Genomic DNA, 16,230 nt, shown 5'->3' with positions numbered 1-16,230 from the left:
GTTTCCACAGGGGCACTCTGTCTGAACATGCATTAGAGTTCATTCTCTCCAAGCTGCTTTTCATTTAAGGTCTCCTCTATCCTTTGCAGAAATGTGAATTCCTCCTCTTGAAGGTCTATTCCTGTCCAGAAAGTCCCTTTTTTGCCTCAAAACCATACTATGTAAGTAACAGCAACACAGCCCAAAACTGGCATTGGTCAAATTTGTGATGTGAATGCAATGGATATAAGTTGCCATTATCATTGCCTTCTTGATGGATGTCTTAAGTCAGCTTAGTCAGCCCTTACAGGCTTAGGTTGCTGTAACAAAGTACCACAGAGTGGGTGGCTTTGACAACAGAAATTTGCTTCTCATGGTTCTGGAAGCTGGAAGTCCAAGATCTGGGTGCCAGCATGGTCAGATCCTGGCAAGGGCCCTCTTCCATGTTGCAGAATGCCAATGTTGTGTTGCGTCCTCAGAGGGTGGAAACAGGGAGAGAGCTCTCTGGGGTCCCCTTAAAAAGGGCACAAATCCCACTCATGAGTACACCACCCTCATGACCTAATTACCTCCCAAAGGTCCCACCTCCTAACACCATCACATTGGGGGTTGGGATTTCAACACCTGAGTTCAGGGAGTGGAACACGAACACCTAGTTCATAGCAGTGAAGAGTTTGTAGAAAGGAGACTTGGAACCACACTCACAGCCTGCCCTGTGGCATTTTCATCCATAGAGTAAACAGGCACTTCAGGGCTTGAAGAAGTACATGTGGTTAGACAAAATTAGGAAAAAGCTGATTTGGAAGTTATATGGCCAAGTGAAAGACTTTGTGCGGGACATGCGCCTCATCTTTCAGAATCACAGGACATTTTACAGGGTAAGTGGCTGTCCCCGCATCCCTTTTTCTCTCAATTAACACACTTTGCCTTTTATTGTCTTGGATCAGGGATGAAGTAGGCTTGCATCATGCAGCAGGCCTACACAAGTAAAAATTCTAGAAGGATCCTAACAGCCCTGTGGTCTACAGAGGGGAAAATAATAACAAGCCAGAGGTGTGACGGCAAGCCATCCCCTTAGGGCCTCAGAGCCTGCTCGTTGCCAGACAGCCGATCTCCTCCCACAGACAGTGGCAGCCCGCAGACCCAGTCCCTTCCCCAGCACGGTGCTTTTCAAAGGCAACTAGTGTTTTCTCTTCACTAAAAGAAGATGCCACGCCAACTTTCTCAAATTTCAAAATCTTGGATTTCTTTACATCCAAATCCCCTAATGCCATATCAAAAAGTTAGCGAGAATTAAATAACAAGGGGTGAGAACGAAGAGGGCAGCAGGCACCGTGAATTTGCTGTAGATGGTTTCACACTACCATGTTGCTGCAAGTAATGCGTGCTGTGCTTGAAACTCAAATAACTCGAATTTTGTCAAATTAAGTCGATCAGTCAATTTCTGACAAAGAATTAGGCTGAAGCATGGCACTATTTTTGCTTCTCTGTCTTCTACATAAAGAGAAATGATGAAGCTATCAGGGAACATAAGCTATCCTTCACTGGATGAAGTCTCACTTAACCTTTGGGGGTAGTGTAAAATGGAGATCCAGGTCACTCGAAACCTTGGGAGTCTAAGCTCATTGGCCATGGCTCTTACCGTTTTTTCCTTTTCTTTTTTCAGGACCATAAATTCATCAGGCTGGGACTTCAACTAGAGGCCACATTTGAGGATAATTTCAAAAACATTTTTGCAGTTCAGAAAATCAGAGAGAACAGTTCTCGGCCCGAGCCCATCACTGTCTGATGCTGTCCGGTTTTGCTTCCGTCTCCAGAGCCTCCAGCAGGAAGCAGCCAGGTGCACGGTGTCCCAGGCCACCTGTTGCTGTGCAAGCATCGTGTCACACTTCTTATTTCACACTTTTTTGGTCGCCATTCCTGTTCATTTATTTTTCTAAATAAAATTTAAAATTGCCTTGTCCAGTCCTCTTATGGAATAATTGGGAGTGAAACATACAACAGGAAATACTGAGTCTTTCTATAAAGGGTCATATCATGTGCTTCCATTTATTTGACTTATATATTATGTTCTTAAACAATGTTTTCTCTTCTATCCTACTCCCCACATAAAGCATCCATTTCTTTCTTTTTATTTTCTTTCTTTTCTTCCTTATTTATTGCAATGTGTGTGACCCACTAATACAGAATTGAAAAAAGCAGAAGGTTTGCAAAATTAGCCAGGAATGTCAAGCTGGCTGAAACACATTTCCTATGTTGGAGCCAAAACCAGTTCATGTCCCACAAGCCAAAAAAATCATCAGCTTGGGAGTTATCTTTCTACCAAACAAATAATTTGCATCTTGGCTAGACGAAAATCTATAAATTAACATGTAACAACATCACCAAGTCAGGCCCTGACTAAGAGTAAATTACAAATTGGGATGTGTAGTCATCCTTTGGCCTTATTGCCTGTTGTCTTAGTAACCCAACTGACCTTCATCTGCCACTCTGGGAGAATTCCACAGTATATCTGATTAACGATTTACAATTGATAAAGGTTCAAACATGGAATAGCCAACAATTCACTTCTGATTCTAACTGCCCGGAATTATCACAGACCCCACAGGTCAGGGTTCAGTCCCCTACTTCAGGCCACAGATGGGGTCCCCGAGCTACCCACATTTCTCCCCAGCACATGACAAAATTGGGGTCCCCAGAGCACCTTCCCTTAGGTCCAATAATTTGCTGGAAAGACTCATGGAATTTAGGAATGTGCCCAACTTACAATTACGGTTTTATTATAAAGAGTACGACTCAGGAGCAGCCAAAGGAAAGAGATGCAGAGGACAAGACTCGGAGGGGCAGCAGCCCAGACCTTCCGCGCCCTCTCCACCACGTCAGCACATTCACCGGCTCAAAGGCTCCCGCGCCCAGCTGTCTGGGGACTTTTACCAAGGCTGCAATACATGAGCATTGTTGGTTAAATCATTGGCCATCAGTGATCGAACTTAATCTTTTACCTCTCTTTTCTCCCCAGATGTCAAGGGGTGGAGCTGAAAGTTCAGATCCTCTAATCAGGTGGTTGGTTTTTAAAAGTCACTATTATCCCTCGGGACGTTTTAAGGGTTTGGGGAGCTCTATGCCAGGGACTAGGGACAAAAGCCAAATACATATTTGCGTTACACCACTACAGGCATGCTATCTTGTTTCTACTCCAGTATCAGTACATAAGCACACATGCTCCATGTACAGGGCCTTGCCTCCCACATTTCCTAAGAGTGGGTTTTCAGCATTAGCTGGATCCTTGACAGGGGAGGGCACTCAGAGGAAAATGCATCAAGAGACAGGAACTCTAAATCCATGTCACTGTTGAGTTTGGGTTCTTGTCTCCTGACATAAAAGAATTTAGACCAGGGGCACAGATAAAAGTAAAGGCAGATTTACTGGGGCTCAGCAGGGGGTGAGAGCACTGAGATGGGGCCTCAGGTTCTGCATCCCAAAAGCAGGGTTCAGGGTTTTTTTATTGCTTGGGAACACAAAGTCACTGGGGTTCGCCAGTCAGGGCGTAGTTTAGCAGGCTTTTTCCTCTTTTGGAACACAGTCCAGGTATAGTCAGTGAAGCAAAGCATTCTGGGATTGGATAAAACTTATTATGGGATGCTGGAAGGGACTTTCCCGACCAGGTAGTGAGTGAGTTTATCTCTGTGATGTGTGGCTTGGGTCTGAAAAACAAACTTAAACCATATCAAGGTAATTCCCTGGACCATGGTTTTATGACTGCCATAGTTCTGATAGGGCTTGACTCAATGGAGCAGTTTTGGGGAATATTGTATTCTACCTGCTTCATCCAGACATGTCCTGGAAGAGGCTGGCTGTCCTCACCCTCTTCAGCCGGTTCATATCTTGATGCCAAGCTCTGGACTTGCCAAGGTGCCCCTTCCACACTAGATTCACTGCTGCTCCCTGCACAAAGCAGCGAAACACGGAAGCCAGCAGGAACACCTCCCCCCACCCCCCCGGGTAAAGGGATGTCAGGAAAGGCCCAGCAGCTTGCAGAGCTTCTAAGCAGGAAAGTCCCTGCTCCAGATGGTCCAATCACCCCGTGGAACCCTATGGCCTGCAGCAGCCAGAGCTTCAGCCAGTCACAGGACACTGGGGCAAGGACAGATGACCACAGTGGCCAGCTTTGCTCGTTTTGCTCTCCATTTCCTAACTGCTCACTCTCTCCCCCTCCCGGCGGTCTCTCTCCCCAACCCGCTGCCTCTGCTTCTCCTTCTTGCGGCGCCCACCTCTCTGTTCTGACCTCTGTACTTCCTCCCTCCCGCACTTCACGGTGTGTCTTTTGTCTCCTTGTCCCCGGTTGCTATCTGCCACTCTTCAGTATTTCTCCCCTCCAGGGTCTCAGCATATTTGTTCACGTCCCCTCCACTTCCCCCTGCACAGAGCACCAGAGTCTCCCTCTCCTGAACCCACCCTGTGCTCCCTGAGCCACCTGCAGTCACCTCTACTGTGACACACTTTAGTGTCATCGCAGGACAGACTCCCCTAGCCAGCCATACCGATTATTTCAGGCGTTTGGTCACATGCTCACTGTGACCAAAATATTCATTCATTCATTTTGGGGTGACAACACACCAGACCCACAGCACAAGGTTGTGCTAGATTTTCCTATGTGGAGCATTCTGCCCCCAGAATAAATAAGGATTCCTGAGGAATCTTCGTCTGTCCCCTCAAACAGCCCCGTGGCTCCCTTTCCTCCCTCTCTCCCCACGTCACCTGTGAGGCTCCCTCTTTGGCTGAATCTCTGCATCTGGGTCTTCCCTTCTTTATTTCTCCCGCGCTTTTCTTTTTACCTTGAACTCTACCTTTTGGTTTTTCTCTTTTCCCTTTACTGGCTATTCTCACTCACTGACTGATAATAATCTTAGCTGAATGCTGTGTCTATTCTCAGTTTATGTTCTTTGCCAGAAAAGTAGCTCATTACATGTATACATAAGTGAGATTTTTAGAACCATTTTGTAAAATTTTCCGAATAAATACATCAGTAGTGTAATATTTGCCAAAACATGTATTCAGCCTTTACAGCACAGAATCACGAACACTTTCATTTCCTGACAAATATCTTTCTAAAGTTTTTATCTATTTATTTTTAGAGAGAGGGGAAGGGAGGGAGAAAGAAAGGGGTAAAAACATAGATCAGTTGCCTCTCATGTGCTCCCCAACCTGGGACCAAACCTGCAACCCAAGCCTGTGCCCTGACCCAGAATTGAACCAGCGACCTTTCCCTTTGCGGGACAATGCCCAGCCCACTGAGCCACACAAGTCAGGGCATTTCCTGATAAATATTCACCCAGCTCTTACGAGGCGCCAGACACTGTGTTCAGGTCTGAAGACACAGCAAGAACAGGACAGATTGGCCGCTGCCTCGAAATCGCAGTCTACCAGAGGCACAAACAAACCACGTTACGATGATGAAGTGTGAGCACCGTTCCCAGCCAGTCCAACACGCTCTGGGGACATACAGACAGAGGGACCGGTCCCATCCAAGAAACAGAAAATGGCCTCCTGGGGGGAGTGTCATGTAACCAGGAGGAAGCCACATTAGGCAGAGGGTGAGGAGGAGGAAAATAGACCCAAAGAGAGGTCAGAGCATGGGCAAAGGCAATTCCAGCGAGTAAAAGCAGTCAGCCTGACCGAGACTCGGAATGCGAGAACAGAGGCTAGAGAAGAACTAGGAGGAATCAGAAGCTGCAGGAAGAGGATCGACTTAATCCCAAGTGTTGTGAACATCACTGGGGTTTAGATAGGACAGTGGTGTAAATATAGCCACACTTCCATAACCTCCGTTGGCTGAAGTTCAAGTGAAAGTTGTCAGAGAACTGATTAGCGTCACAGCATTTGCAGTAAGAAGTGGTCAGGTTGAATATGACCAAAGACACTGAAATACAGAACAGGCTGACAGGGACCGGAGGGGAGAGTGGAGGGAATCACAGGGGAAAAGGGGAAGGATTCACAGGAGCAAGTATAAAGGACACATGGACAATACCTAAGGTGGGGGGTGGAAATGGGAGGGAGGTGGGGAGCATTGGGGGGGGTGGGCAGGGCTGGGAATATAAGACAAAACTGTACTTGAACAAGAATTTTTTTTAAAAAAGAAATGGTCAGGTTGAAAATACTGCCAAGGTCAAGTCTCAGGGCTGGATGACTGACGGGGTGTGAGGGGTATGAGGGAGAGGAGGACGTGGGAGGAGGACTCCCCTCGTTTCCTGCCTAAGCAAACTGGTGGTGACAAGGGCGTCACTGAAGAGGGAAGCTGGCAAGGAAGAAGGCGAAGAGACATGGTTTCATGGTTCTGGTTTCAGGGAAGAAGATGGCGAGATCAGTCTGGGAAGCACTAAATCCAAGGTTCCTGAAAGATATCCCGAGAGATGTCCTCTGGGCTCTTAGATGAGGAAGTACTTTCATACTATTACTTCCCTATTTTAGGCTTCCTTCTTTTAAAATGTCTCATCTCCAGGACCCTTAAACAACTGACCTTTGCCACCACATCTCAACAGGTGGTTCAACTAGTTTTATAGGAACAACACTGGCAAGAACCCTGGAAAGACCATTTCTTGGGCCCTGCATCATCTTGCTGGGAGGTTTCTGCTCACCTCTGAGTTGTTCAGTGACAAACAATATCCGTCTTAAACAACAGGAGGTACTGATGAGGTTGAACTTGACGGGAGCCCCGGGCAACTTCAGAGTGATGGGTAAGAAGTCTCCCCACCTTTTCTGTGCTCAGAAATGACAAACCAGCTAACCACAACAGAACACACTCTCCTTCTAGTTTCTGCAAGAAGTATCTTCTCCATCCTTCCTCATCATGCCCATAAGACTCTGAATGATTCTTTTGTTTACCTGCCTCTATAAAACCTCAGGATCTCTTCCTTTTCTTTGAGATGCTCCTCGTTAAGGAATGGTCTCCTCATTGTAATAGCCGGAACAAAATCATCTCCTTAATTTAAAACAAATTTGTACCCTAAGCCTCTCACATGCCCCAGCCTGCTTGGCCTCTTTCATACCTTAGCAAGTTGCCAGGCACTGGACGTGTGTGTGTGTGTGTGTGTGTGTGTGTGTGTGGGCGCGCACATGCGCATGTGCGTGACCCCTCCTTCCTCTACATGACCTAACCAGGTAACTGGTTATTTAAAATGTAGGGTTCAATCACCGTTACCTTGTTCACCATTCAGCAGTAGGCTGGGCAGCTCTTCTGATTCTCTCTCCTTTTTTATTCCAGGAGCTTTGGATTTACTGGGCACTAAAGAGACATCAAAGGAAATAAGAGACCAGAGCCAGTGGCCAGGAGAAACATAAATGTGTGTCCATAGTGAGCCCTGAGGCTGGAACTAAAGTCAACTCCTCCTGGTGAAGAAATACTCCTGCTTCAAGCACCCACCTCAAACGCTCTGCCTCTTTCCACATTGTTAGACCTTCTTCTCCTTCTCTCCCCTTCTCAATTTTCTACCAGGATCTAATCTCTGGGCCTTGCTGCTTCTCACCTGGGGAGGTATTTCTGCCTCCTGGACTTCATTGGCCTCTGGTCCCGGGCTTCTCCTGTCCCATATTTCTGTCTCTCTGCTTTCTAGGATGCTCTCTAGCTCAGTCTTTAACATCTATTTTCCTTCCCCGCTCTCTTCCCCTGCACCTCCCCCAGCCTATGTGCCAGGCCCCACTCCTGTTCTACCTGTGAACTTCCCCAGTGGACCCACAGAAACTAAAAGATACAGTTTTTAGTCCTATCAGTGTCTTCTGGGGAGAGGGGAACGGGAAGTGATGGCTGTGAAGATGTGGGATTTCCTTTTGAGGGGCTCAGACTGTTCTGGAACTGGATAAAGGGTGCAGTTGCACAACACTGTGCATTTTTAAACGGTTCATTTTATGTTGCGTAAATTTCCCCCCATTTAAAAAAGAAAAGGGGACACAGGCTCTGGGTTCAGAATGTCTGGGTTCATCCTACTTATCTGAGCCCAGGCCAACTACACACATGGCCTCTCTAGATGTCAGTTTTCTTTTCTGCATAATGGGCACATAAGTGATACTAACCCCTAAGTGCAGCTGTGAGCACTAAGTCCATAACTGCCAGATGTTCAGTCAAGTGAGCTCTTAATAATATTGTTTGTATTGTGTTTTTGACCCTTTTCTGCTCTTTTATTTCCCCTCCTCCTTCCTCTCTCTCTCTTAAAGAACCCACACCCCTTTCCCCACATCTCTACCACTTCCTACTCTTTTTCTCTACGACTGCCTTTCTTCTCGGATGTTTCTGCTCTTAAACAACACGCCCCACGTTTAAATCAGTCCTTTCTTCCATCATCAAGAGTCTCCTCTTTGATGCTAAACTTGGGCCCATAGTCATTAGCCCATCACAAAGTCTCACTGATGGTCTCCTGTGGAAACTCATGATTTACACTTACAGTCTTATTCCACCCTCCAGGTCAGAGTCTCTCTGCCACTTCTCGCTAGTGCTTTCGACTTCCATACAGAGTCAGGTCACTGTGGAATCGATTCAGAGCAACGCTCATCTACCCGCCCCATGTTCCTCTGGTATTCCTTCCCCCGCACAACGGTCTCCTCTGGGTTCCTTTGCCTACTTGTCCTCTTGGCAAGCAGCAAACAAAGTGTGTGTCTTGTCATGATTACCTTGTTCATAGCATGGCGGAGTGCTGGCCATTTTGTATGTCACTTCTCTGTCATTTTCCCAGGAAACAGACTTGTCTTGGATCACTGAAAAGAGGCAAATGTATTAGAGGTTGCAGGTAAGTGATCAGGGACACCACCTCATAATTACACATGTAGGCCACCCGTGAATCTGTGTCCCTCAGTGGGGGCACTTCTGGCCCTTGGGTCACTGAATCTCAGTGGCTCCTGACTTAGTGTGGCTTGTCCCTTTCCCTGAGACAGTGAAGAGAAAAGAAAAAACAAAAACAAAAAGAAACCACCAAAATTCCACAGGCGATGAGCTTCTAGGGTTTTAATGATGGTGGAGTAAGCAGAAAAGTTACAGAAGTAATTAATCACCCAACAAGATGATCAGAGAGGAATGAAAGCCATCTCAATATAAATTTTATAAGTAGAATGTGCCTATAAACTGTACAAACCTTAGGCAAGAATGGAGGGATTTTCTTTGTAAAAGACCTAGATATTCCCAGAAGAAAAAAGGGCATAATTAAACACAAATTAGGCCCTAGCACAGTAGTCATTTGGCAGATCATTTTAATGATGAAGTCAGACAGCACATCAGTTCTGCTCACACTGCCTAGTGCAGGCCTCGGGACATGGTAAACATTCCATAAATGCTTGTGAAATGAGTGACTGAGGGAACGAATGTATTAAAAGTAGACTTGGACCCCGAAAGGGAGGGCAGAAAATCGACTACCACCTTCGAAGCTTCTCTGTGCCTGGATTAAACCAGGGTACTCCTTCAGATGAGCCGATGGAACAGGGCATGTGGGAGCGACCTTTCAAAGGTCTTCTCAAGGTGGCAAAGAATGTGATACACCGCTCTCCCTACAGGAACCAAGTTTCCACAGGCTCGCTGAGATTCCTTTTAAAAAGTGCAATGGGGAAAAATACATAAAGTGATTGTTTTAGAAGTTAAACAGACATCAAGGAAGTAATTGCATAGAAAACCTACTCTGCTTTCTCAGTGTAGATGACAACTTTTCATGTACCATTTTTGAACTAAAATATTGGATCAACAGCTTAAAACCACAAATGAGCCCTTGCTCTTGACTTTTGTACTCTCATCCTGAATGGACCTTATAGTAATTCTGTGGACCACACAGCAACCCCAGGTGTGAACAATCCGCAGAAGGCTTCAGGAAGCAGCGAGATGGTACTGCCCCGGCTGCAAAGAGCACAAAAGCACAACCGCAGGCTGAAGAGCTGGCTTCCTCCCCTGTGCCCGAAGGAGGACCCGCTAATCCAATCCAACGAATTCCAAGGCTCCAGAACCACCTAATAAAATTTAAACGCTCTGGCGGAGACAGCTACCAGGCCAAAATCTGATTTACAATGGCACAAATTCTCTGGGCATTTCATTTGAGATGCGTGGGTGTTGTAATGGAATACTGTCCCAATTATTTTAATTATTTTAATTGTATGTAATTTGGTCACACTGCGTAAGTTGCTGTGCATTTGCAAAGCGTATGGGTTTCAGTCCAGCCCTATCACGGTCACCCTCCGGCCCGCCACACACACTCCAGGACGCCCAACAGAACGGAAGGGTGAGGGGGCATGGACTGGAGTGACCTGGGAGCTATTGTTGAACGGGTAGTTTATATTGGAAATGACAAAAAAGGTTTGTTAATAGTGGTGAGGTTTACACAGACTCGTGACTATATTTAACACCACTGAATTGTCCACTTACAAATGATTAAAATGATAAATACCGTTATATATATTCTACCCCAATTTTTCAAATGATCGTGGGAAGGGCTCTTTATTTGGGTTTGTAGATTTTTGTTCGCTATTCCAACTCAGCTGTCCCGTAATGCTTTCTGGAGAGCGGAGCATACTTGGGAACAGGACGGTCGTGGGGGTGGGGGAAACGCTCAGCTTCGTGGAGAGTGAGAGCTGGGGGAAAACGGGGGTCACGACAAACACCAGAAGCTTCTCCGGCACATCGGAGCTCCTTCCCCCGCCCCGCGCAGGGACACGGTGACCCAAAGCCCTGGCCGCCCGCTTTGAGTGAAGCCAGGCTGCCCGGTCCCGCCTCTCGGCTGCCTCCATCCGGCCGTGGACCGGGCTTGGCAAACTGAGCGGCGTCCGAAGAGAACAACAGTGAACAGACGGGGAAGGAAGAGACACTCCCGCCCCTGGCTCCTCGCTTTTTTCTTTACGGGAAGGGATCGCGACGCGGCCCAGGACCTGGCGGAGCCACTGGAACAGCGGGCCACCGAGGTCAGGCCCGCGGGCGGCGGGCCCGGTAAACAGGGCCCGGGAAGCCCCCGCCCGGTTGCACAAGCGCTCTTACTGGAAGTGGGCGGCTGGCACCGCGTCAGCTGGCCGGGCGCCAGGCCACCGTCCCGCCTCGTGGGCTGGCCTAAGCCAGGGCTCTCTAAAAGCCGTGTGCGTCACGAAAGTAGGAACACGCTTTTGACCCGGTGGGTGAACAGCCGCTGCCCCGAGCCCCTTCGAGGGCCGTGCACCCCTCCCCCGCCTCTGTCTGGCCCTGCACCCCGCAGGCCACGCTGTCAGCCCCCTGGTGGCTGGGTCCTCCCAGGAACCGGTCCTCCCAGGAACCGGCTCCAACAACCTTCCGTAGGGGCCCGTTCTCATCGGGAGCACACAGAGCAGAATGAAAGAAAAGACTCGACTACCCCCTGATTTTGTATTCTAATTTTAGCAGATGAAACTTCATTTTAAATTTGCATTTTAACGGCTGCTTCTACAGGAAACGCCGGCCCCTCTCCGGGTTCTACGATGGTCTACACTGCCCTCCAGTGGCAGCGTGTTGCTACTGCACAGTCCCCTGTCGGAATGTTTTGCATCTTTTCTCCTCTGAGTTCATCCTGTTGTCCGTCTTGGGGAGGGCCGGGAAATAGAACTCTCTTCTCAACCTTCTAACCAAGTAGTTCCAAATCAAGATTGAAGTACAATTATTTCCTTCTAAATAAGGGTGAAGTAACATAAACGATTGGTACGTGAGATGGTTTTCCCGTTTGGCAGCTCGCATGCCCAAGAATGGAGTTATGACCTAGAGAGGAGTTTGTTCAAATCATGAGGGAAGCCCTATGTCCTTGACTCTCTCGACCCCCTTTCTCAGCTGTCCGTCTTCCTGAGCTCCTGAGACCTTCATTGGGCCTAGGTGTCCCGCGGGGACACAGCATCCCGCCCTCTGGATGTCCCCACTGGCTAGCGTACTCTGCGGGGGTGAGCTCCCCCGAGAGGGCTCCCGCAGCAGGGCAGCAGGTGTCCAAGGTTGCAGAGCAGGCCCCTGGACACCCGCCTGGACAGCCTCCCCAGAGCACAGGGCCTGCTGGCTTCCACTGGCTTGCCCTACAGATTCTCTGCTCTGCCAGAGCTTCCTGAAAGGTGGCTTGAACAGACAAGGACAAGCTGGGCCTTAAGGGGAGCACGACCACAGCTGACAGCAGTCTCTAAGGAGAGACCTGAGGCGGGCTATTGTAAGTGGCCACCGCCATGGGCAGGGCACCATCCCGAAGGCTTATTTTCTAGCCTGAGTTAATGCCCAGCAGCCGACCGTGGCCCTGGAGAAGACATGTACTGAAGTGGCTCCCCACCAGAGGGGACAGAAAGCAGGCCCTCCTTACCCGTGGGAGCTCTCTCTGCAAACAGAGCAGCTGGGGTACAGAACCCAAACTTTGTGTGGTCGTGAGGGTCCCATACAGAAAACAAGGTGGCTCTTGTCGGGCTGACAACCAGAACCAAGGTGGCATGACGGCTGTGGCCCCAGGAAATAATATCTGCATGGAGCATCCCGCAGGGGCGAGCAGGCATTGGGAGCAGACGCAACAGTACCGGCTGCCCCTGCCTTGAGAGGAGAACGCAGCCCCGCCAAGAAAAGAACTTCATGGCGCACGTCCTCAAGTCCGAAATCCCAAGAAACTAAGGAATCCTTAATACGTTCCTGCCCCGCACAGACACTGGCAACTCTTTATGAATCATGCGTGTTCTCCTGGGCAAGCACTGTGACTCCCAAACGAGTTTTATCAGCACTCTTTCCAAATCAGCACGCTTTATGAAGAGTGTCCCACCTCCCCACCCCGTGTCCGGTGTCACTAGGTCGTACCTTCTTCACCTGTGTGTCTCGCTGCCCAGCTGACCCCAAAGCGGTCCATGAAGAGGTGAACATTTACATCATAGTTTTCAAAAAAGGAATAAATAGGGAGAAATTATTTCAAATTTATAAATAACTGGTGTTTTCGCAGAGCACACTGGAGCAAAACAGTCTTCATCTCCCTGCCCTTTGGAGGCTGGTACAGACAGACTTTCCTGCCACTCAGTAGTGGAGCCCCCAGTGGAAGGAAGCAGCTACTGCATGGGGCAAAGCCAGCAGGACAATAATCGGGTAGGAAGCACAGAGAACCACCTGACCCGAACAGAACCAAAGAGAAATCCAGGTGGGACCACAGATGAGCCATTGCAAGAGCCCCTGCTCAAGGAAGTTTCCACTCAAGGAGAGGAATCAGAAGTTCATCTTGGGCTGCCCCATGTCCGTTAATTCTTTTGTTGTCATTCTGAAATCGTGAGTTAGGGAAGGCTCGGGGTCATTTCTAAGACAGCCATGTTGACCAGAGACACGTACATGTAGTCAAAACTGTAGAATCATTTCAGCCTGATCCACAGGAATGGCTTTGCAATTGTCTTCCCCTGCCCGTGTACAACTTTGTCTTCCTGCGAGAAAACACTTTCGTTAGAGCGAAGGAAAAAATAACGTCACTGAAGTCGTTTTTGCCTTCTAAGATGTGTAAGGGTGTTGGGGAGGAGTGAGGAGGCGGGGACCGGAATGGCAGCCCTGCCAGCAAATTCGACCCTGCCCATTATAAAAAGAAAGCGCGCAGTGTTTCTCCTGGTGCGCCGCAGTGCTCCAAGATGCTAGACACAGAATAGAGATGATAGCCTTTGGGGAAGGGAATACACTAATGAGTGTTTGGCCATGGAGGATGGTCTGCAGGCTTAATCTAATGGGCCTGAAAAGAGTTGAATTGGAGGAAAACACTGAGTTTCTAAAGACGCAGCTGATGGGGAAGAAAAGAAAGGAGTACAGCACTAACGCTGCCAGCGGGAGCCTGTGCCGGACAGATGGGCAGCTGCTCCCAGGGTCGGGGCTGAGAGCTCCCCTCCACTGCCTCTAACCCAGCTTTTTCTTATTACTTCTCTCAGCTGTGTTGGTGACAGTCCCCAGAAGTCTGCAGGGCTCCTGTGACTTGGTCTGTGTGCTGGGGGCCTCCACCCTTGGGAGGGTAGAAGGTACACCCCAAGTGGGAAACGCATCCTCCACCAGTTTCTTTGTCACCGTGAGGCACCCACGTGTGGCAGAGGAAGGCTCCCACCCATTCGGAAAGCAGGCCTGCAGCAAGGAGAGCGTGCTGATAACCAGTGGCGGCTGAACAGATTCCAGCTTAAATGCACCATGGCAGATGAAGGGGCGCAGAAAAAAAGGGGAGGATTGCCAGGGAGCTTGGAAGAAGCCAATGGCCACCTTGGGTTTCCCTCTGCCCCAGCAATTCATTTAATTTACAGCCATTGTTTCCCCACACAGTACAGAGTGGGGCGAAAGTGGGTTCACAGTCGCGAGTACGTGAAACTCCCAGCTCATTCTTGTACCGTTATTGGTTAGTTATTGTTATCATTTCCCGTATGCACAACCGCGAGCCTACTTTTGCCACACCCCGTGCACCCTAGGAGTTTGTCGGCTCTGGACGGCCCCCAGTGATTTGACGAGTCTTCCCATGCAATTTAACACACCTAACAAACCTAATCAGTTTTTTATTTCTCTTCGGTAAGGAGAGAATAATGAATATTTTGAGGTGTTCCAGAATTATTTCCAGGCCAAGAAAAGACTCTATTCCTAATTTGAATTTTGTGGAAGCTGGTCAAAATACCTCAAAAGTTTTGGACATTCAATGGCATAGGATCAGGTCACTATAAAATACTTAATTATTGATTTTACCAGCATAACAATAAAAGATTTCAAAGGCAAACACATAATTGTTAGCAAAATTTAGTTCTTACTATTAAGGAGATTCAGTTTTCTTAAGTAATCAAGGACCTATTAGGACAATACAAAACACACACACAAAAAAGTATTTTGCCAAAACACAAAATCATAGCTTTCTCAGCAGATAACTAGAAAAGAAAAATCTTTTAGCAGATAAAAGAAAATCAAGTTTTAGCTTTACACAAGCACACCATCGACATTAGCGATTAATCTCTTATAGCAGTGATTCGGTTGCGGTCAGCTCGATCGCCCGAGGTCAAACGTTCTCTCCCACTCTTTGGGGGCCTTAGTCTGCCCTTTGGAAGCAGAAGTTCTGGTTTAAACAAAATTGCTCTCACTTCCCTTCGCAAGGATGTATCTTCATTCCTCTCACCTCGTCTCAGCTAAAAACACACCCACCTCTCCTTGCAGGCGGTTGCCCCCTTTTATTATTTTCAGTAGAATATATTAGAGTTTTTAACCTTTAAAAACCTTAGATTCTAGTAAAAACTAAGAACAAACAATTATGAACTGTCTTTTACCTTACCAAATTTATAAGCACTACTTATAATTGCTACAAACAAATGCTTTTGCATAGACAATTTCTCAGCAAGGTATAAAATACGGTTGCTAGTAGATCCAAATGTATCTTTTTAGTTTTTCTGCATTAGGGAAACAAAATAAACTTGCATTTAATAATTAATATTTCATTTATTCTTATCAGAAAATGATCCAGGCATTTCATAAATTTCTACCGTTTAACTTAGCAAAACTGTTTTCAGCTTAGCAAAAGATTTGGGAAATTATTTTTAAGTATGCATATTGTAACAGTGTGAAGCCAAGGAGGGGGGCCCAAATGGGAGTTTGTAATGGGGTCCAGAACTCAGGGTATCCAGGAAACATTACATATATATATATATGTAATGTTTCCTGGATACCCTGAGTTCTGGACGTATGTATATATATGTACATATATATAACATTATATATATGTACATATATATATGATGTCCTCACCCCCCACCAGTCTGAGCTGGGGGATGAGACACATGAAGCAGGGCCACTGAGAGCTGTTTTGCATAGCAACAGCTTTGCAGCTAGCCTCTGTTGCATTCACCAACCGCGAGAACAAATGTCGGAGACTTTCAGGGTTCCAAAGATGTTACTTTATTGGCCAAGTTTAACCTGAGCAGGGGCGAACTCTCCAAAGTGTCCGGAGACACGGTGCCCGCAAGGGCTGCAAATGAGAGTAGCGCCAAACGCTTACAGGCTTAGGGTTTTAAGGAGGCGCGCAAGCAAGCTGGATACAGAAGCAGATGTGGCGGTTAGCGGTTGGCTCAGGGGCACAATAGGGTCACTGATTATTGGTGAGTTAACTCGTGCACTGGCTCGTGCTCCTTTACTTGATTGGTCAGTTGAGCTCGTGTACAGGGGCAAAATTTCCCTCCCTAGTGACTGTCCAGATGGCTATCTGCCTGACTAACTTTGTTGCTCTTACACCACATCCTGGAACACACCCTGCTCTTCGGGTGTGTCCCGGAGCCTCTTTGCGTTAGTTAGTAAAA

At 47.7% G+C, this 16,230-nt stretch overlaps 1 protein-coding gene across 5 annotated transcripts in view; it reads left to right on the top strand.

Moving 5' to 3' along the window:
• The window catches only part of SP100 (SP100 nuclear antigen), an 84,126-nt gene extending 81,978 nt beyond the window's left edge, over window positions 1-2,148 (top strand). For all 5 annotated transcript variants that reach the window (XM_037063564.1, XM_037063562.1, XM_037063560.1 and 2 more), the window contains 3 exons: window positions 90-161; window positions 714-857; window positions 1,646-2,148. In XM_037063564.1, coding sequence (XP_036919459.1) covers window positions 90-161; window positions 714-857; window positions 1,646-1,768 — 339 coding nt within the window. In that variant the 3' untranslated portion in view covers window positions 1,769-2,148. The remainder of the gene's footprint in view (window positions 1-89; window positions 162-713; window positions 858-1,645) is intronic.
• Window positions 2,149-16,230: the final 14,082 nt, after the last annotated feature.

The sequence above is a fragment of the Sturnira hondurensis genome, unplaced genomic scaffold (genome assembly GCF_014824575.4).
Source record: "Sturnira hondurensis isolate 20B ecotype Veracruz unplaced genomic scaffold, ASM1482457v3 Scaffold0014615, whole genome shotgun sequence".
Lineage (NCBI taxonomy): Eukaryota > Metazoa > Chordata > Mammalia > Chiroptera > Phyllostomidae > Sturnira > Sturnira hondurensis.
The sequence above is the reverse complement of the archived record's forward strand: the minus strand, read 5'-3'. Positions and strand labels throughout refer to the sequence as shown.